The sequence below is a fragment of the Patagioenas fasciata genome, chromosome 12, assembly GCF_037038585.1.
Source record: "Patagioenas fasciata isolate bPatFas1 chromosome 12, bPatFas1.hap1, whole genome shotgun sequence".
In the NCBI taxonomy this organism is placed as follows: Eukaryota; Metazoa; Chordata; class Aves; order Columbiformes; family Columbidae; genus Patagioenas; species Patagioenas fasciata.
The window spans coordinates 9,875,579-9,897,631 of record NC_092531.1 but is presented as its reverse complement, the minus strand read 5'-3'; the positions used below and the strand labels follow the sequence as shown (position 1 = coordinate 9,897,631).

General features: G+C 41.9%; 1 protein-coding gene across 4 annotated transcripts in view; it reads right to left on the bottom strand.

The window, feature by feature from the left end:
• The window catches only part of RORA (RAR related orphan receptor A), a 354,947-nt gene that overhangs the window by 21,077 nt on the left and 311,817 nt on the right, over window positions 1-22,053 (bottom strand). For all 4 annotated transcript variants that reach the window (XM_065847486.2, XM_071813823.1, XM_071813822.1 and 1 more), the window contains one exon: window positions 2,392-2,477. In XM_065847486.2, the coding sequence (XP_065703558.1) occupies window positions 2,392-2,477 (86 nt within the window). The remainder of the gene's footprint in view (window positions 1-2,391; window positions 2,478-22,053) is intronic.

Below are 22,053 nucleotides of genomic sequence, written 5' to 3'. Positions count from 1 at the left end.
ATACTGTATTTCTACAGTAACATTTAAGTTAACATTACTATTTAGTAACACTGAAGTTCCCACTGGAGTGAAAAGCCGTAAGAGCTGAGAACACCCCACTTGGCCGCTGCGTGTGCTGCCTGCAGACGGCTCCTGGCAGGCCTGGCTCAGCGGGCAGCTCAGCGCTCAGGCCCTGGTCCTGCCGTCTGCTGCACACGGATGGGTCTGCAGAAACTCACCAGCTTCACTGGGACTGTCAGTGCAGGACATCAGCCCCAGGAATCGAAGCCCAGGCTTGGGAACTAACTCTTTGTAGCAAAGTACTTTTTACAAAAGAAAGTTCAGCGTAAAATGAAGAGCAATGTAAGCATGCTCAAACCTGCAGAGATTAGAGCCACAGAAAAGCTGGGAAAAAAACCCCATAACAATACACACCTGGCTCATTTGGCAGAAGCCAAGCTATGCCAACTTTCTCACCAGCCAAAATAGTTCTGTTGGGTGAGACTTTGTTGACATTACTGTGGAAGAGCGTAGCACAAACAAAATCCTTCTGCTACAGCAGGACATTTTAAATGCTGTCTAGGCCATGATCGTTTAAACTCTTGCTGTGACTTGTGCCCAGTAGCACTCCCTTATCTGACACTACCTGCAGGTCATTTGGGCTCTGGCATTCAGAGTTATTTCCCTCCTGAAGAGGAAATAATTTAGTTAACTAAGCTGATATATTCATTGGCTTTAAAATTCTGTCTGAAATTGTGTGGCTAGAAAACTTATATGCTGCTACTCCAACAGAAGGAGAAAATGCCTAATTTCATTCATTAGGCCACTGTCTTACTTATTTACGCACACTCTGCTTTCAAGGTTCCAATGGGTTTCAGCAGCTCTGATGGAGGAATTCTCGACAGATGTGGCTGTCTCTTACCCACAGTGCTAAGAGCCTACAGCTACGTACTAACTAACATGACTGCGAGCGCGGTGCGCTCTGCTGCTCCCTCCTGCACACAGCTGTCCTGCTGGTTTGGTGGGGGCTTTTCTCAGGCAGGACTTAGGAGAAGGTGAAGCCAAAGACCTGCAGGAAGATGAAGCAGAAGATAACAGGGCTGGTGACTTTCCTTTCCTTTGGCAGCCTCTTCCTGTTCTGCAACAAGCCATGTTGACAAAGGCCTGTTTTCTGCACAGCCGCTAGCGTTATCCTAACCTCAGTCTGTTGACAAGGATGTTGGTCATGGATCTCGAGGCACACTCTGCTCAGGTATACTGGTTCCAGACCATCGAAGGATTACAGGCCTTGAACTCTTTGGCAAGACAGTCATACAGCAGAATTCTCACTGCAAATGTCTGCCACTTCACACAGCTGAAGTTTTATAAAAGCTGCTCAACCACATAAAGCTGAAAAGAGTAACCACTTTATTATCAGTGCATTTTGAGTGCATTTCTTGCCTTTTCCATAGCAACAGCACTTACAAATGGCAGAAGGCACTGTCCCTCATAATCATTCTCAGATTTTTTTTTTCACCTCTTTCTGACCAATAGTTCCATGAGACTGAGAGAATGTGTTAATGAAAACACAAAAATCTTCCTTGGAAAAACACAAAAGAAATCTCTCTAATGCAAAATCAAGAAAGTTACTTTTTGAAGATGTGTGGTAGTTCCAAGCATGCCAGGAGAGCAGACTAAAAATTGTCACAAATTCTTCACACCTGAACTATGGATTAACGGTGGGAAACCTATCAGCAAGAGACTGTAACAGGCACCTACACAAAGACAACAAGACACCAGGGCCCAGCTGAGCACACTGTGTCACCCCGAGCTACCGCTGTAATTCTGCACTGGTGATAAAAGGGGTGATGAGCATCACAGTGCCCTGGCCTAGAGTTAGCATTGTCTGATTTAATTCTTGGTTGTGAGAGACAAACTAAACAAAATATAAATGCTTCCAATGTAAGCCTTGTTCGCTAGAGTTACCGAAGGTACAAATCTAGCACAAGATCCAAAGCCTAAAGCTTACACAGCAACAGCTGCATTGCAAGGAACAGCCACTGCTGCAGGACAGCCCGAGTGCGCTGAACACCAGTGGCACGTGCTATTTGTGCAACATCAGCTTCCACATCAAGCAGAACAGATTTGTAACTGTAGCAGACTACAAAAGAAAACTGAGAAGTTGGAGAGCTCTCAGGTATTTCGACACAGCTTCTCACCAATGTACAAAGCAAAAATGGAGAGGGAGAGTCAAGAAAGCCACAAACTCCCTCTAAAACCAGTACTTCAGAATCCCCATCTGATTTCATATTCTTTGAAATGGAAGCCACCGATCCAAATTCGGCACAATGCTTGCTCTTTAAAAAAGGAAGGAAAATAATCACTATCAAAAGGCTAAATGCTGTTTTAAGACTTAATATTTGAGAAGCTTACCTTGCAGCCTTCACATGTAATGACACCATAATGGATTCCTGATGATTTGTCTCCACAGATCTTGCATGGAATAATTTCAATTTGAGCTGCAACAGAAGCACGCAACCAGTTAATTACATTTTCTTTTAAACACCTTATAAAAGCATTCCCTGATCAGCATTTGTACAGTGAAAACTAATAACCTGCTAAACATTATACTGCATTAACTATTCATTGCTGAACTGCACGGGTCCCCTAGAGCTTTGGACTAAATTATGGCTGCTCGTTATATAATAGCTTTTGGGTTATTAAAATGGGTCATTTGAGAAGCTGTTTAAGAACCCACAAGAAGGCTAGAATCAGCATTTCAAAGCCAAAAAGAATAGGAGAGTTCACATTTTGGCCAAAGAGCTAATACAACACCAGGAAGGTTTCTTCCAATCTTATTCCTGTGAGGCCATAAAAGGTAATTTTCAAGTTTGCCCTGCCTGACAAAGAACTCAACCCCTTTAGCAGAGCAGCCACCATCATGCCATCCAGTTCACATGACTGGCCCGTCCGAAAGAGAAGTGACAAGGTAAATGGTTACTGCATTTTACATGAGAAATCCAAAATTCATGTATCTGAATTGAAAGCGAATTATCAGTACATATTTGTGCGTTAGCTACCACAGAACAAACAAAGGAGGAAAATACAGCAGCATTCCAGTCAACTTACAAAAAACAAAGGAGTCTCTGCAGCCTGGAAGATACACGATACGAAAGCCCCAGTTTTTTTAAATTGAATTTCATACATACAAAACATACCTACTGAGTTCAGTTTAGTCTGTGACAAAACTATCTGCATCTATCTCTAAATCACAGCACCTTCCCACCTGAATGCATGGATTTAAGAAGGGACTCCATGACGCTCAGGAGAAGCTCTTCGCCTGCTTGTGGAGCGCATGGCTGCAGTCATTTTGCACAGGACCGTGCTCAGGCAGTGCTCAACAGTATCAAAGACCAGCAGTTCAGATTTTACATATGCTAGCATGTGCTCACACAAGCACAGATTGTATACATTAGGTAGACAACCAAAAATCCCGAGAAAGCACTTTCTCTACCAGAATGGTGTTAGGATCAGGCCACATCACTTTTGCTGAACAGGCTTAGTCCAAACAGGAGCGTAAACGCAACTCCTGCTGTGTCTAACAAGCAGAAGTGCCCTTCATCTCCTGTGAGGAACCCAAATCCATTCACAAGATGCTCAGTTGATTCAGAGACCTTTTATTTCATCTAGTTTAGGGCTATCCAGTTTGTGACAACACAGAAAATCACATCTAATCCTGTCTTACAAGGCAGTAGCTTAACTTCAGCTGCACGCTTAGCTCTATTTTCAAGAAGTCATGTCCACTCTTACAAACATTGGATTTTACGTGCCATTAAATCCCTAACCGACTGCTTGTTTTTAAATGGGAATCATCCCCCAGTGCTACTGTGTGCTCTGTTTCACTGCAGCCTGACATCAGGGCTCAGAATCTGCCCAAAACTGCAGGGTAACTATAATAGAAACCAGAAGACCAGAAGACTTTTAGCACAGCACTCACTGTGCTAAAACACCCCTTCAAAATATTCTGCAGATGACATCAAACGCACCGATGGGAGCAGCTGAGTAGTACCCAGATAGTTCCCATGTGCTCCCAGGAAGCCGGCAGCAGCCCCCGCGCTCTGCTGGGGAAAGCAGCACCAGCAGCCGCAGGACCGCGTCGCTGTTCCCGACAGCTCCGTGTCAGCAGCTTCCAAATTATTTTCATACCTCAGGACACCACTTGCGTTTGCTGCCATCATAAGGATCTTTGCATTCTTGACCTTTAATCCCCCACCTTCCCTGCAGCAACAAAACGATAGCCTGAAATTAAAAGATCTGTTTAGGACACTTAAGGAAGAAAATACCTCTTCCCTGCTGTCCTCCGAAAAACTGTTTTAATTTCACTTTGCTCTCAGCTAACACATTAAACACAATAGAGCACGAAGTGAACTAATAAAGGGGAAAAATAAAGTGTATGCTGTTTTATTAATGTGTTACATTATTACTATTATGAACAACACTGGGAGCAGAGTGGTAGCATACCCCAATTGATACCAACAAATTGAACACCAGACTGAAATTCACAGAAACTCAAATAATGTGCAGTTCAAATTCAGTGAACAATCTTGTGGGCAAATTCCAGAAGAGATCTACCATTTCCCAGGTGACCCTTTTCAATATATGATTATTTTTCTGCTCTGCTACAGTGAATCAGCAGCCTTTTCCACTCCTTTGACAGGGTAGTGACGAGGCTTAGCTCAACAGCTACATAGCAACATATTTTTTACATTTCACTTTTATATACGTAATTACTGCCTTGTTTGGAATAGGTATGGTATAAATGGATCTTGTTTATCTACAATCTCCAGTACATTAGTTAAATCACCCATGAAGCCTGTCAATGCAATCCCTATTTCTTAAGCAAAAGGAGATTTGCAGAGTTTTTGACGGAATGTACCGTGCCTTCAAAGTGAAGGCCTACAGCTAGGTTACTAATAGGCTAAAAGGTGCCATAATTAGTCCCAAATGCATCTTCCCGAGTGCTTTCCTGTCAGAAGAGAATCTCCACAGACTCACAGGCTCTAGCTGTGCCAGCATTTGCTGGCCACTGTGTGTATGAGCAGCGGCACCAAACTGGGTATAATTTTAGAATTCCAGACTTCCTCAAATTTCCCACATCTTCAAGGTACTTATTTCCAATTAAACATGCAGCATTTAAAAACTCAATTTATCATTTCACTCTGAGATACAGGATAGTGGGATGAAACTCAGAAACATAAATCGCTGGGGACTGCCACAATCAATTGTATTACAAATTAATGCACGGAAAGACACCAGATCAATTACTGCTGCACGTGGTTGCCTTTGCAAATCAACTCACTGAAATGGAATCTCTGTCACAAGTTCCTACACTTTCCACATAGCATGAAAGGCCCTAGATACTTTAAACTTACTAAATGCAAATTATCTGTGCCAAGATTATGCTTTTTTCTTATAAGGGTGAAAATATTTTCCCCACTTTTAACTTTGACATGCAAATATGTACTTGCTAAAACCTTGTTCTTATGCAAACAAGGCAGGTGGGAAATACTTTTGCATGTCAAGAATATGTTCCAACTTGGTTTCTCACATTCACAGAGTTACTTTAAGCTTCCTACTGTGCTCACATTAATTGTACCTGTTCTGTGCTTACATATATTTATATCGTGTATTTTCCAAGTTATATAAAATACTCTAATTCATGCTTTAGAGTAGAATTAGCCTAAATTACAGTTTACAACTCTGTCTCCTGGGGTGGTGCTCAGGTTGATTCTGGTTCATGCATGAGCAAATTATTTCTTAAATATGAATTGCAGGAAAAAAAAAAACAAAAGACAACTCTGTGGTTGCTTAGAAACCACCACAGATACCCAGGTGACAGATGTAGTTTGTACTCCCAGATTAAAGGCCTGAGAATCTTTCACGCCCTGAAATAACAGTGCTCCAGAATCCTCCCAAGGATGTCCTGTGCCCAAGGCAGCAATGAATAGCAGTAGAAGCCCAAACAAACCACTGAGAGCGACAAATGCAGGCTCAGACACAGGGACCCGCTGCAAGCATCAGACAAGCTGCTACAGAAATGGCTCCTGAGAGGCAGAGCTGACCAGTAAGGGCTGGAAGTCCTAATCCTTACAGGCTGGTGTCAAGCACAAGGCAAACTCATCTCCATAGCAAAGGGCATCTGACACCCACCAAGATCTCTCAGTATATGTGACTATAACGTGTAGCTATTCTTGTCACTGGAATGTCTGGTTATCTTCCTTCTGCTGTAACATCACACGATCTTCATTTTACAGCAGGAAAATTGAGTGCAGATCCTTTGATTCGCTCAAAATCAGGCAGAACAGGAACTTGAGCCCAAGTATTGCACGGAAAAAAAAGCCCGTGTTTTTCCTCTGAACATTTCTTCTTCCTCCATCCCCCGTGTCTTTGTTTGGCAATGGGCTGCAGTAGCTTTGGCGTGCTTACATTACACGATTGCCTCTGCCTAATTCCTAGTGAACTTGCCTACCAGACAACCAGAGAGAGCACCAAATGACATCTTTTGTTGGCATCTGGATCAGAAGAATATGCCTTATTCCCTCCTACCCTGGGATTTACTTCTTTCCCCAAATTTGGAACAGTTTCACTGGGCTCACCTGCTTCTTTCAAGCTCCCTCCCGCAACCAACCCCTCTAGACAGCCTCTCCCTCTTCATTAAATCTCCCATCATGGAATGTTGCTTTATTCCTTGTCTGGTTTGAGCAGTAGAGGAGGAAAGAAATCTAATTCTGTATTTGTAAGGAAATGCTTTGTACCAGATCACCATAATCTTTAGTTTCTTCTTCCTTTCTAACTCCTTGGGTAGACTCCAATCAGGACAGGAGCCCGTAGAAGCATGTAAAGCACAGGGCATCTTTCTCCCCACTTCTACCACTTAAGTAGAAACACATTGACCCTCAAAACACAGTCCACCCCAAAGAAAATGTTTTTCAAAAGAAAAAAATTATTTTCCAAAGACAGAAGTCTTTTTCCTCCCCAGTAATGTGTCTGAATAAAATGTTTGTTTCTAGTGAATTAATTGTCTCAGGGTAGAAAAAGGACTTTCCCATTCCTCCTCCTGTTTTCATACTGTGATTTTAAAATAGCACATTCACGCAGATCATGTTATTTTTTTCCAATTTGCAACAGGTATGAAATCTCAGTATCCTGGGAAGGGCACTTAAATGGAAGCAAAAATTGGTCCCCATTCCTGCCTTTTAGGTGAGATTCACCTAGTCGGTCTGAGCTACACTGAAAGCCGAGTAATCAGCTGAAGTTAATTGTCTGTAGAGTGATAAGGAAGCGAAGAAGGCAGAGGGAGAAAGAGAAAGTGAGAAGGAAAAAGGGAAAATGGGCATGATTCACCTCATTCAAGACAGGTGAGACGAAGCCCTGAGTGGTGATGCCTCCTTCACTCACCAGAGAAAGAATTTAATGATACCTTAATCGCAAGACTAACTTTTAAGAGGTCAAAGTTAGATGAATCCTACTGCCTCTTACTCTTTCTGAATTTTAAAATGAGCATTTTCTAGAAAGGTAAACCTGTGTAGGAAGTGCTCCCTTTCCCTCCTGTGGTATATAGGGGCCCAATCGCTTGTGTACGCTGGCACCTTTGAGACAAAGAGCATTTCTATGGAGTTCTGATCCAGCTCCCACCCCTCCGCTCTCAAAGTGGCAATATTGAGAAATGCCAGGTATACACACTCCATTTTTACTCAGTAAAGATGGAGTTAAGCTCACACTGGTTAGTCTGCCAGACCAGCCTCTACTTCATAAAACCTCTGTAGACACTGAGCAACCTCCTCTGACCCCTGGCTTTCTGGGGAACGCACCCTTCCCAAAATGCCAGCTGAAGGGAGGGCTCTTCTCAGGCTACGTGTGGGTAGGTACAGCAGCCAGGACTGCAGCTGGGGTCTCCTGGGTCTTGGGGTACTGCAAGAAAGGCTTAAATTCCTTTCCCTGAATGTGGCCAGCCGGTCCCTCACTTCACAGGGTATGTGCAATTGTGTAGCTAATTCCAAAAGGTTTTGAAATAAATGTGGTACATATACAAATTGGGCTAACCTGCTTCTAAAGGGATGCAGTTTGTGCCAGACAGCGCTGCTTGTGCTGCTTGTAAGTATATTGATTAAATTAGGAGGCATACATATTCACTGACATACTCATACATATTCATTGACTCAAACAAGGGTACTGCATGTAATGTGGTATTTAAAGCAACATAATATCTGATCACAAACTGAATTAACAAGGAATGATTTTACTATATAATATTCTAATCTTCCTGCATTTTCAGCTTCATTACCTAAATAATTTGTTCTGTCATGTACCCTAAGCAATTTGAGCTGGCTGCAAATTACTTGCCTCTGAACACCTGCATCTTACAAATGCTGCAATTCTACTAAACTGAAAGCCAGTGGCAGCACAGCTCTGCCCATTCCACTAATATACTACGTGAAGTGACCATCTGTCCACTCATACATATTAAAAATACTTAAACCTTGTGTACTCCAAAGATGACGGCTGGTTGGTAGGTGTCTAAGGCATTTTTAGAACACACAGTAAGTGTTTTGATCAAGAGCTGATGGAATGTACCTGCCCACTCCCTGCGTGAAAGGTTTGTTTATTCTGTAGTACATACAATCCCCACCAGAGCAGCGTTCTGGCCACGAGTAGGCCCTCTGGACGCTGCCACGATATAGCCAGTAACAAGTAGCTCCCAAGAAGCACTGACAAAGCCTGGGGTCCTAGAGGTTTCTCCCTCACAGTTGGATTTCCCAGGGTCCAGTAAGGTTGAAATTCCAGCAGATGCCCTCCCTGCACATGGGACATTGCTTGCGTCTCCCTGTCCTTTACAGGTTCTCCTGTCTATGGCTGGGCTCCAGTGGCGCAGTGTCCCTCAGCGGAGTATTGCTTGGGTATCTTTCTGGGGATGTTTTTCAATTTTCAGGAAATGTGTAGGAACACATCTTTTGGACTATTGATGCTCTCAAGCTTGGCTGAAACGGGTTTGGAAACAAGGAGGATCAGGGTGATGGGCAGAAAACAAGACAAACACAAACAACCTCTCCAAGCCTTGTTTCCTTAGGAAATCACACTAGTAATAAAAGAAAAGAAAAGAAAATAAATACTGAGGTTATGCTGGTACAAATCCTTTGAAGTCTGTGGGTGTGATGGGTGGAGTGGAAATGAACATGGTCACCAAAGTATTAATTAAAAGTACAGTACGAGCAACACCTCAAACACACATGGCAGAAATGCTGCAATGCCAAGACTGGATCTTTGGGCCTGAGCACAGCTGGATCCCCTTACTAGGTCACTAGATAACGTGCACCGCTCCATAATGCTGAAAACATTCCGCTTCAAAGAGTATTAAAGGAGATGCATGATAAATAGTAGGGAATAACCTCAGAACTTTTGAGGCTTGCAAGTCTGACTTTTAGGAATAAACCTAAATTCTTTCAACCTCTGTTACTGATTTGAACACGTCAAAGGGAACAGCACACTAAGAGCTCATATTCTCTTGCCAGGATCACTGACATTTATGTTTGTCTTACCTTAAGCCAAGAAATTTTACTTACACAAATTTTAATTAAAAGAACTAAAGCTTTGCTATTACATGAAGCACTGGCTTCAATAAAGACACTTGAACACCTAATGAAAGAAGGCTGTATGGAAAATGCTTTGGATTCTCTAATAGGCAAAACTATTTCTGTGAAGTTGCGGTGAGGTCTCTGTATATTTTGAAGTTATATTCAAATAGAAAAACACTGAAAAACCTTAATAGAGCATCACAATATTCTGAATTCTTATAAAGAAAAATTAAAACAAAAATAAATCCCCACATAAACAATCTAATTAAAACAAAAAGAAATGCCTACATAAATTGTCTAGGAGTCCTGCAAGTGTTTAGGAGCTCAAATAAGCTAAAAAACAGACTTAGGGCTTTCAGAGGAACTCAGAGAGATGATGTTTGCTCGCTCTCAGTCATACGTGCAACCAACACTAAGTGATTTTTATTTTCCTTCTGTGTAACAGTCTTGCCTCTCTCCACTGCCTCGGCTTTATACATCCAAAAACAGGATTTTTGACCCAGCAATGCAACTTGGTATCTCAACATCTGTACCACCAAGCAACTGAAGCCTTGTAATTCTGAGGAAAAAGGACCAACAATGTAGTTTGCAGCTGAAAACTAAATTATGATTCGACTTCCCTTGTTGAAGGAATCACAGGTAGAGACAACTCTAGCTTGGGACTCTGGCCACATTATGAAACCATACCACAGACCAAACGATAACATCAAACCACCGAACTACAAGCCTAGGCTTAAAATAATCAGGACTGCTGTATCCAGATGTGTTCAGCTGCCCAGGAGCACAGAAAAGCAGTTCTTTGGAGACTCGATCTCTCGTTACTTCCCAGGGCATACAACTAACATCTTCCCAGTTTGTGAAGTTTAGGGAATTGCGAAAGCTTCAGCTTTGTTACTGCTTTCATTAACTTACACCCAAAAAATGAAGATGGATGAAACACAGACCAAGAGATGTACGCTGTAGCAAGACAGAGAATAATGATACTAACTCTTTTGAGGAGAAGAAAAAGCCAAGAAAAACCACAGCACCAACTCTGGACACAAATTCCACCTTTCTATAGTGGAGAAGATTCATTCACTAGACACAGCACACAGGCACAGTGACAAGACACAGTAACCAAATTAGTGGCAAAAAACAAGAACTGGGAGAGAATGAAGGGAAAAGTGTCGCTGTGCAACATCCTATGCATTTCAAAACCAAAGCAACTGAAGGCTAGTTTGATCATTTCAATATGGTCAGAAGAGACTTCCAGATTTCATTAAATGCCAGTTTTGTCCCATAATGTTTTGACCCCTCACTTTCTTTGGCGGTGGCTCAGGTGCTTATGAATAAACATTCAACCATTTCATTCCCCTCTTCTTCTCTGGCTGAAAATTAACAGTAGTTATACCAGTTACGACAAACACAGTTTGGAGTATGATTAATTTGCAGATTAGACTCAACATATTTCTTATTAAACGAAGCAATTCAGAAAAACAGTTTTTCACAAGAAAACACACAGACACTGCAATCACGTGACTCTCTTTAACAAAATATAATACAGTTTTAATCAACATCCTGAACCGCACGTCAAGAAATAGATATTAAAATCCTCATTCTAGCGCTGATTTGCTGTGTGAATGGGGATGCTAGTTGGTGTCTCATTTTTTCTACCTACCTAATCCAGATAATCATTCTTTATCTCTGCCTCTATCTACAGCTATCTTAGGTGACTGGTACTTACTGCCAAAGCTTGGGCCTTGGTTTTATGACCCAAGAAACCAGTGAGCAGACCTGCAGACAAACAAATCTGCAGCATTTTGCATTGCATAGATAAAAGTGGCCACAAAACTATACAATATTACTGCTAGTTCTCTGAATTTTGTTATTTTCCATTTTAATTTTTTTTTTTTTAAAGCGTACAGGTTTAATGACACAGCTACACAACATTGCTCTTCACCAAATTACACAAAACACAAGTTTCAGAAGCAACAGAGGTGTGAGCTATTACCACAGTAACTGCCAGCACTGGTTTCTTCTACTCTAATTCACTACTGCACTTCCTCAGAAAGCAGCCAGCTAACGCTCATGTCAATCTACTCTGTGTGTTCTTGCAGGATTCTGGAGTTCACTTAGGTTTTGCCATCCCTAATTTCTTCCTACAGATAACCACTAACCCTTGAGCATTTGTGAAGACAAACATCTGCAGCAGGGGCATAAGTACACAGTTCTACTATGATCCGATCTATACCCTGCTGCTGTGCTGCTAGAATAAACCAACGCATATTGTGTGTCAAATAAAAAAACCCAGAAGTAAGCTGGTAGGCTAAGACACGCACACTCTGAGGCAGGGAAAGTGCCCTTATACACTCAATCACACTGAGGCTTCTTGTAGTATTTGCAACTTATTTTTCTCTTACATTGGGAAAAGGAGATCTACACCGATCTCTCCTTCTTGGTGTCTGTATGTTGGGTTTTATTTTGCAGTATTAATGGAGAAGAAAAGAGAAAGTGAAATATGCAGGAGAACATAAATCAGAGTAGATTTATTTGCTTGAGCTAGCTGGACAAAACAAAATGCATTCTCTCCCCTCCCAGCAAAAGGAAAACTGTACTGAAAAGCTCAACTGTATTTGTACCTCTGTCCAATATCCCCATTCTCTGGAAGAAACTACTAAAGACTTGATTTTAATAAAGAAATTCTTCTAATAATGTAGCATTTTGGAGTGAAAATCTAAATTACCTCTGACATTTGCTCCACAGATTAATGCAGTGTGTCCCCATTTTATATGAAATTTCCTACTCTAAAGCATTGGACATAGCCTTCTAAAAACTGGAATTTGTTAATTCCAACTGGCCTCCCACCTTCTTTTCACTAATCAAATGTCCTGGCTTATGGGAACATCTCAACATTTCTGTTTATTTGCCTGGAGTAGGAAAACAAAGAACAACTTACCAGCCACTCATCAATTTTAAGCACTACTTCAGCAAGCCAGCTAGAAGAATCACAGCACAATCACCTTTACTTGAATTATTTTTCATGGGTTGCATACAGTCTTAAATAATCAACACTGGGAAGGCAATCAATTTAGTCTCTGTTACAATGCACATAGCTACTTTATGCTGGATTATGAGAGTAACTTAGTTGCCAGCTAAATTACACCAGCGTCCCTTAAGGAAGGACCATTTACTAGCTTTTACAACAGTGGTAAAAGGGTACTTAGTCTTAGCCTTCCTCTTACACAATACGAAACCTCAGTCATTCGATTTTGTTAACAATCTACATATATTTGCGTTACCTATTTTCAAAATTACATCTCAGTTCAATGGTCTCATTAGGCTATCCACTAGCACAAATCAAATGACACCTACGATTATTAGATTAAAAGAAAGAAAGAAACACCATAACCCACACACAAAACTGGGAAAGCTAAGCACTTGCAACATAGCGTCAAAATTATTAGCAATTCCAACTAAATTCATTAACAAGGTGACAGGCTCTTGAATCACTCAAGGGCCATTAGTTCAGTGAGACCACAGCACCAGCCGACTGTGGAGAACACTGCAATTTCATTCCCCCGACTCATATGCACACAGCTTTCAGATCAAGCATTGGTAATTCCTGATACTACTGCTTCAAACGTTGTCTGTGATTAGTCACCCATCACCACCACATGTCCTCTATCACAATGCACACACTTTCCTTTACACTTGCTATTTGGCCAAGTCAAGTTCCACTCTATTAGAGTTCCCTAGAGACAGCGACAATCAGTTATGAAAAGGGAATATGGAATGAACGCCAAAGAGGTAACAAGACAGGGGGAATCCAGTAAGGGACGTCCTTCAAACAAAGTATTTGTTGTGATTCAGCCTCGTCCTGCCATTTTGCCAGGATGCACACATTTTATTAAGGGTTTGGCCTCTGCAGAAATTGCAGGATGTATCACTGTGTGTATTGAGAAATGAGAGTTTGTGCGATTAAGTCAAAGCCAGGCAAACCCAGCTGGTGCAGAAGCCACTTCCTTACCCGAGAGCTGCACCTTGACAAAAAACCACTCAAAACCTGAACTTATTTGTGCATTTCTAAGATACTTTCTTTTTATTTTGGCTGTACACAAATTTGATGTCATTAAAAAGGATTCCTTTGATGCTGTATGCCAAGTAGAATCATTAGCTTCTCACAAAGGTGCACTCTAAACGTCTACTTTAAATTTTCATTTTCAGATGATTCATCTAAGAGATGAACAATAACAACCAAAACCAACTTCAGAACTCTGAGCACTAAAAAGCCTTTCAGCTGCACTCGCTCACTTTTTTAGCTCCAACACCCCCTTTCTGGATTCACGTGGCAGCCAATTCTGAGCATGAATTCTGCAGCTCCTGCGATACACAGCAATGGGAACGAAACCACAACCAGATTCCCTCAGATCTCACCAAAGAGCTTCTTCTGAAGTCTGTATCCTGCATCTTTCCAGCTGATGCACCATCACTTTTTTGTGCAAGGATGCCACTGTTTCCAGTGTAAATGTGTTGGTTTTGTCACAGCTCCTCTTCAGAGGTCATTAGAGGATCAATGAAACTGAGGGACACTCCAGAGGAAGCCGCATCCTCAGCCAGCGTAGCTTTAGCTACTCTCCTAGGTTTTGAAGGGTGGAGCACAAACCAGGTTAATTATACCTGTGTTTCCTCCATTTAAAAGAAAATGTCACCAAAGTCCAAAAACAATCAAAGATTTACAGCTGATACATGTTTCCTGACACATATTAAGACACTGGAAAGTAGAGACATTATCAAGAGCTTATAGCCATTTTTGTGATACAGGGTACAATGTTGACCAAACAACCATGTTTTCCTCTGCAAGAGAGACGCTTCTTTAGCACCTGCCCCACCTCAGACGGAGCAATATTGGTGTATATGTGGGATCAAGAGAAAGGCTACACCACACAACAATTGTCTAGAAAACAGTTTGGACAGTGTAAAAATGATGCAGAGTATAATTTTGCAGCCACTCTTCTCTAACACCGGTACAACTTCTCCAAAGACCTGATTATACTGCTTCAAGGAGGAGACATACACACTCCCCACACATCAACCACTCGCTCAAGACAACCTGGAGAGGTCGCGTGGACACTCTCCAGACCCTGCGACCATCTATAGATATAAAGAGGCGCCTGCACACACTCCACCAAGTGTGGCCATACATGTGTTGTGCTGATGACAATTTTCACCTACTCGCAGCTTTTGTACCAGTCTCCCATCACCTAGGATGGGCTTCACAAGCCACTTCTGTCATACTTCAAACTGACACCCTTCCCCTTCTCTCAACCATTGACTGCATCACTCCAGTTCCATGGTGACAGCACGTTTTTCTTTGTAATCCTCATGATGTCTGTATTCGAAAACCATCTTCATTTTGTGAAATAAAAAAATGTAATCACCCACAAAAATGTTTTAGAAAATTACAAGCTTGTGAAAACAAAAGGTCTAGCAAAGCTCTTCCTTTGCCACAATTAGATTAGGTGCTGCAACCTTCATTAAAAACCTTTCTTTTGCCGACTCATTTCATAGCATTTAATTTCCTGCCTCTCAGTGATTAAGCCAACTGAAAGGTAGTAGATAAAGCAAGTCTGCTTGCTGTTTCAAACAGATATATTAACACTTTACACTTAAAAAGCTTTCAAAGTGTCTTCAGGCGCTGATTAACAAACACTGTACATAAAACCATGTCTGAGGTCAGACTGTGGCAGCAGATATGTGACTGAAACTTACTACGACAGCTTTATTGCAATGCTCTACGCACAGGATACCTCTGTTGCATACATTAAGGAAGCTTAAAGTTAAGCTTCACATATTTAAACACTAACAAAGTCTACTTAATGGCCGTCTTCAAAATGACAGCGGCCTCCTAATCTGCTGGAGATAAAGTGCCAAGATTAGTGATTACATAAGTGCATCGCAGAGCCCAGAAACAATAATCAGCTCTTCTGTTGTTATTTGTGTACAAAGGCTATTAGAGTCATCTGACATTCCAAAATCCAATTTAAAGTTGTTAAACCCCTTTCATGTACTTATTTGGAGTTTGAAAACCGAGAGGTTCAAAAAGGGAAAGGAAGGGTTTGATTTCCTTATTCTTTTCCTCTCATTGATTTTGCTCTAAGTCAAATCTCTCTTTAAGAAATGCGCAAAAAAAAAAAAAAAAGCTTTTAAACAATGCCTGGAGTAACCAATATTGCTGTTGAAGGAATAATACCAATAAAACCCTAACATGCTTACACAGCAAATTTTAAAATAATGACCACAAGTAAACCAAGTAACTATTCTACAGGAAAAGACTTCATGCAGTTGAGGATGTCACTGACATCAGCTGCTCGACTCTGACAATAGTGGCTGTCTTCAACAAATCTGCAGGGTGAGAAACCAAAGGTGCTCAGGCACCGAACACCCATCTTGGTCGAGTAGCGGACTCAGTGAGAATTCCCTTTCTAGTTTCATACAGGCACAGTGGCGTTTACAAGAAACCAGGCTGCCCTTTGCAAAATAAGGCCAATGCCAGGTCTGACTGCAGCCTCCTTGTTTCTGACAGAAGATTGAAAAGCAAGTTCAGAAACCAAATGAACAAACAGGTCATCTCCTGGTTCCTATGTTGCTCCTTTGTCTCCACAGATGACAAAGAGAACGGGACAGCAGAAAAGGTGGCTGTGTCCCTGTCCTCTCCACTTGACCGATGAGTTGTGTCCCCCCAGCAAACCACAGGGCGGGACAGCACGGCCCCTGGAGCTCCGTCAGCAGCCATGTGAGCAGTGGGCAGGCTGCATGTCACACCAGCCTCTCAGGGGAGCCCTCAATTACAATCCCATTTGTAGCACAAACTGGTGCAGCCCTGAACGCTGAATTCCACACTGGCTTCAAAACTCAGAGAGAAGGTAGCTGAGCAGGCACTGGCTCTCAGACATGAGGGGTGTGCATGGCAGACAGATCTACGGACCAAGGCCTGCAACTTGATCTTGCGGGCGATGAGCTGGGCCTTGCATTGAAACAGCAGCTACGGCAGCCACTGCCCTTCTGGGGAAAGGACAAGCCCGGGAGCGATCAGGCTCTGGAGACCACAGGCCCCGCTGCCATAGCTCGGTGGTGACGTTCTCTCCTTGTATCACGAGAGAGGAAGGTGCCAGCTGTGATTCAAGCTAATGAAGGTAATCACAAGAATGTGTAAAGGAATGGCAAGATGCTGACCGTCACAACTGAGCTTGCGTAGCGGCAGATCCAAGGCAGGCTTTCTTCCTCCTCATTGTGAAGTTCATAGTAAACCAGCCCATTTCTTGTACAGCAGAACAAAACCATAACGGACAATATACAGAAGTTTTTCCTTTATGGCTGTGAAGTGATTTCCCAGTGTTCCCTAAGGTAAAGTCAATTAAGCGATAACTGCATCTGTGCAGAGAGTATTCAAAATGCTAATATCCCCACACTCAGATAAGTCTTCAACTTTGCCTGCTTATTTATCTCCAACTCTTAAAAATTATTGCCATGAATGCTCCAGTGCCTTCACCCATTATCTTTGCAATCCTGCTTCTTCCTAGCAGAAAGTACAAGGCCTAAGAGCTGTACCACTCTGACCACACCGGAGAGTAAACGATACAAGCAAAGAAGCATCAACTGCTCTAGTGCTGTGTAGGTACTGGCATATTTCGCTGCTCTCCAAGTTCATTCAGCTTTTCACCTAACCAATAGAGTTAAGAAAATCTGCTGCACCATCAGAGGCTCACATACTCTAGAAAAAACATCAATTCGCATTATGAATTATCTAACAAGATTTACCACTCAAGGAAAATAAAAGCTATCATGTCTTGTGTTTTGCTCTTTGGCCATCAGACTTCAAAATCTTTGTGTTTGTTAACTTTGCAATAGAGACAACACAATGCTGGTCTCAGGCACCTGGGTCTCCGATGGCTTCCTTACCTCAACATGGGATGACTCATGTTATGGTCTCTGGCCACATATGTTCAATGTGTCCCCATATTTTTAAGTGAAAAAAACCCTACATTGAGGCTGAAAAACCCAGTACTGAAACCAAAGGAACCTGATTTACCATCATCCACTATATGAATGCCTTAATACTTTATTACTTGCATTTATAAAAACCGCAAAATGGCCACCAAAAATCCCAAACAGAGAGTTCTGATATGTTTTTCAAACACGTCTGCCAGTACCTATGCCCCGCAGAACCAGGCAGAATACACGCATTGGGTAGAATAAGAGTACAAACAGGAGATTACAGAATACAATGACTGAGTCAACTATTGCTAAATATATTTGACAGATTAAAAGGAAAAACCTGACTTGCTTTAGGTGGTTAACACTAGGTTCTAAAGGCCACATCACCCAAAAAAGGTAGAAGCTGGCAAGTACCGATTGTATTGGATTTTGTTTTTTCAAATAAAGGAAGCTTGATAAAAGTTAGAAGAAATTAATAGAAACAGCACCTGTATTATTGTGAACATTTTATCCAAAGACAATCCAAACCATTTAATGAGCTAAGCTTCATCCCTTTGTCAGGACACAAAAACCACCTTGTAAGGAGAGCTGAATGAAGCCATACAACAGCTCACAGAGAACGATGAACGTTTTCTCTCAACCCTTTCAGGACATCTTTACCCATCCTTCTTGCTGATGTTTCTTTCGATGCTTGTGTTCTGCATACAGCAGAAAACACACTGTAATGAACAACCAGCAACTCCAAATTTGTACAGTTTTAACACTGTTCCATTTTGAAACGCTCACACACAGTCAGTTACTATACTGTCCTTGATAAAGACCCAAAACATTTAATGAGAACTCCTCCATTCCTACTCTCAGAAGAATACTTGCAGCATAACTTTGATTATCCAAAGCTCCCAGGGGACAAATGGAAGCAGAGAGAAGTGGGGGAGCAGCCAGAGGTCTTCTGAGAATAATGGAAGTGAAAGGAGAGGAAACAAACTCCACAAAGAAAAACTGTTGGCTCAACTCAGCCCTAAAGTTTCCCTATTCCTGAATGGAGCATTCATTAAGTAAAATAAGCTTCTCTAAGCAAGCATTCCTAATGATTGTCAAAACCATTTGACGAAGTGAAGAATTATTGTTCGTTTTGGAACTTGACTCTCCAGAGAGAGATGACTGTTGTTTTTACTGTAGCAATTTATTAACCGATGGTACAGCTGTAACAACACTCCTGGTAGCGTCTCAATGGTTAACAAGCAGCCAGATTCTTTCCAAATCTGCATATCCCAAAGTATTCTTCAGAAAACGCTGCTAGAAAAACTTCCACACTGAATAAAAAATACTAAAAGATATATATCACAAGCCTTAACATGGGGACAGAACATCCATGTGGAAGAAATCTCTTTGAGGGGTTGCAGGTGCTTTACACAGAAAGTACAAGTTTTTATTTATATTATTGCAGCACAAGTTAATGCCAATTAAGTAGGAGAGTCACTTTGGATTTAGCACAGAACCTGGCCCAGGGCACTGGCACACAGAATAGAAATAAATACTAATCATGCTTGCTCACACTGAGAGGATTAGATAACTACAGACGTAGGAAATTAAAACCACAACAAGATGACCCCACGCTCATGATTTCCCTGTTGTGCCAGATCAGTCAATATGAATAATCGACAATGTAAATTGAAATCCTCAGATAAAAATAATGGTTTTACTGCTTTATTTCTCTTCACTTCCACATAAATTGAGCTGACTATCTCTGACAATGCCATGGTTTAATATTCTAAACACACTATCTCCTTTAACAATGCCTGGAATAGAAACAAGCTGCTGAGCCAGATCCTCAAGGGGTGAAAATCAACTCTGCTACACTGACTTCAATGGAAGCACATTGATCTCCACCAGCTAAAGCTTTGGGCCCTAGTGGGCAATTAGGTTTCTATTATATGCTAATTTAAATAATGTACCACAGAACATTCTCTGCACAATAAAGCAAGTCTACATTCTTCTGTGGAGAAGGACAAGCATTTGCTGTGGCATGACGAGAGTTATGGATTCTGGTTTCAAAGAGCAGGATGAAGTTTCGGTATAAACTACTCCTCATAATAACATTTTTAAACCTGCAATTACTCACGCTATACTACTTTAGGAAGCCTGTAATTATTTGGTAAGTTCTTACCGTCTAGTCTAGATCACAATGGCTAGCACTGCCTCCTCCAAAGGAACGAGTGACTATGTTGAAATCTGGTTTTTGTTACGCTCCTACGATACAAAGTGGTTGTGCTGTAATGTTCCGATCTATATTCAGTGGTGGAGGAAAACCAAACTGATTTATGTCCCAGTCTTGAGCCTTTGAGGAAGACCCAAACAAACAAACAAACCCAGAACATAACCATCCTACATGTTTCTTTTGAGGCTTCTGAGATGGCCGGGTTGGAACAGGGACCGTGGCCGCAGCTGGCACAGGCCAGAGCTGTTTCACAGCAGAGGTTGATGGTACTGAGGCCATGTGCAACACCTCTCACTCTCCCAGTGAGGCCTCACACTCCAGCCAGAAGACGAAAAAGCAGAAGAGTGGTGGGAAAGGAAAAAGATTTTCAGGGAGCCAAAGGGCAGTTGAGGTGACAGGATATCCTCGTGTGAAAAAAAAAAAAAATAAATAAATAAAGTTTTGTACTCTTCCGTAGCAATTTCTTAAGTATGAGAATTCCTTCTTTCAGTCTCCTTCTAAATGTCATTGTGCCTCTTCCTCCTGCCTCAGTGATCAACAACCAAGTTTTTAGCATGCCAAGGTCTCTAAGTTTTCTGGACGGTTGATGCAGTCAGGATGAGGGCATCGTTCACACTTGGAGGTTCTCCTACGCTGCAGTCCTTCACATGAAGCAGCAGGATTCAATAGGTCCTGTTTTGGATGCTGAAGGCACACCTCGGCACAGCAATCTGGCAGCTCTCCAAATGCCACTTTTGAGAGAGGATGGGCAAAACAGAGGTTTCTCCCTATATGTAAGACTCTCTAATGAAAATCACAGCAGAAAGATCCTGGAAATAGTACTCCAACTAAAGACTAAAAAACACGCACACAACTCCAAATTTGTCTTATTTTCTACGAAACCACTCAAGGCAGAAAGGCAAAGTACTGTGGGCTCACATAGGTCAATGTAGTGGAGGGTGAGATACAGCACTAAGCTGCAGCACGTATTCTGTTTATAAACGTACTTATCCTGCTAACAGGGCTCTTCTCTGCTTGCATTTCTAACTCCTCACAAAGGGTTTAATTTCAAATTGAAAAAGCTTATATAGAGTCAAGCTTTTAAATTATAGCAGCCCCACAAGAAAAACTGGCCACACGGGGAAGGTATAAATGTCACCGCAGTAAAAACTCATCCAAAGCTGCTTCTATGCTCTGGACTTCCCAGCTGCCCTGTCACCCTGCTCTGGGTGGGCTCTACAGACATGGGGAAAATTCAAAGTATGCAATCTGCACTCAGAAGAAAAGAAGAAACTAGAATTGATCTTGGTTAAGGTTTTGATTTGATTACATGCCCAACAGGGAAAAGAAGGTACAGAACTTGACCCCGCTGCTCCACAAGTATTTTAGGCAGCAGAAATCTCCAGTCACAGAGGGGAGCTGGTCTCCCTCCCTCTCCCCCCCTCCTCTAGTGCCTGTACAGTGGCACTGCGAGAGACAAACCAGGGAACGACTCAGGTTCAAACTGATCTTTGGGGGATTAACTTAAACCTGAATCAGTTTCTTGCCTTAATTTGGCATGTGACAGCAGAAATGCTGCTTGTGCTTGTGTGAGGGAGGGGTGCGTTTGTTTGGTAATGTCAGCTTATGGGAGGTTAAAACACAGAACTGAACTGTTAGCCTGCTAAATCAGTACGAGGAGATCTGGGGTAGCAGGCAGAAGGGCAAGGAACACAGGGTTGGTTTTCCAAGAAACAGAATAGTCTATGAATAAGTCATTGGTTTCTATGTCCAGTGTGGCTGTGAAACTTTAAGCAAGTCACTTATTTGATGTGTCAATTCCTCAGCTGTGAAATAAGGACAACACTTTCTTACATCACCAAAGTGTCGTAAGTTGAAAATTAATGACTGAGGTACTTGGACATTCTGGTGCTGAGGGCCAAGCCGGTGTGTAGCTACAAGAGCTGAGTGATTAGTGACAGGGAGGGGCTAAGGAATCAACGTATTATTTTTGGTGGACTATTTCCTTAGAGGATAAATAAGAGTAACTGCTACTTACCTGATTGCAAGGAATTGAAAGAGTTCTCTGTAGCTCCCTCATGGGTGGACACTTGAACAATTAAATAGCTATGACCTAATTTTAGTCAGAAACCTTATGTCACAAGGAGTTTACAGGGAGGTGTCTTCTGTATGTGCAAAAATAATTACACTGTGGAAGGGTAGTTGACCAATGTGTTAATTTAGGTCTATAATATTTAGGGATAGACTGTATCCCATTCTCCTTCTTCATATTCCCAGTTCCAAAATTTCTGA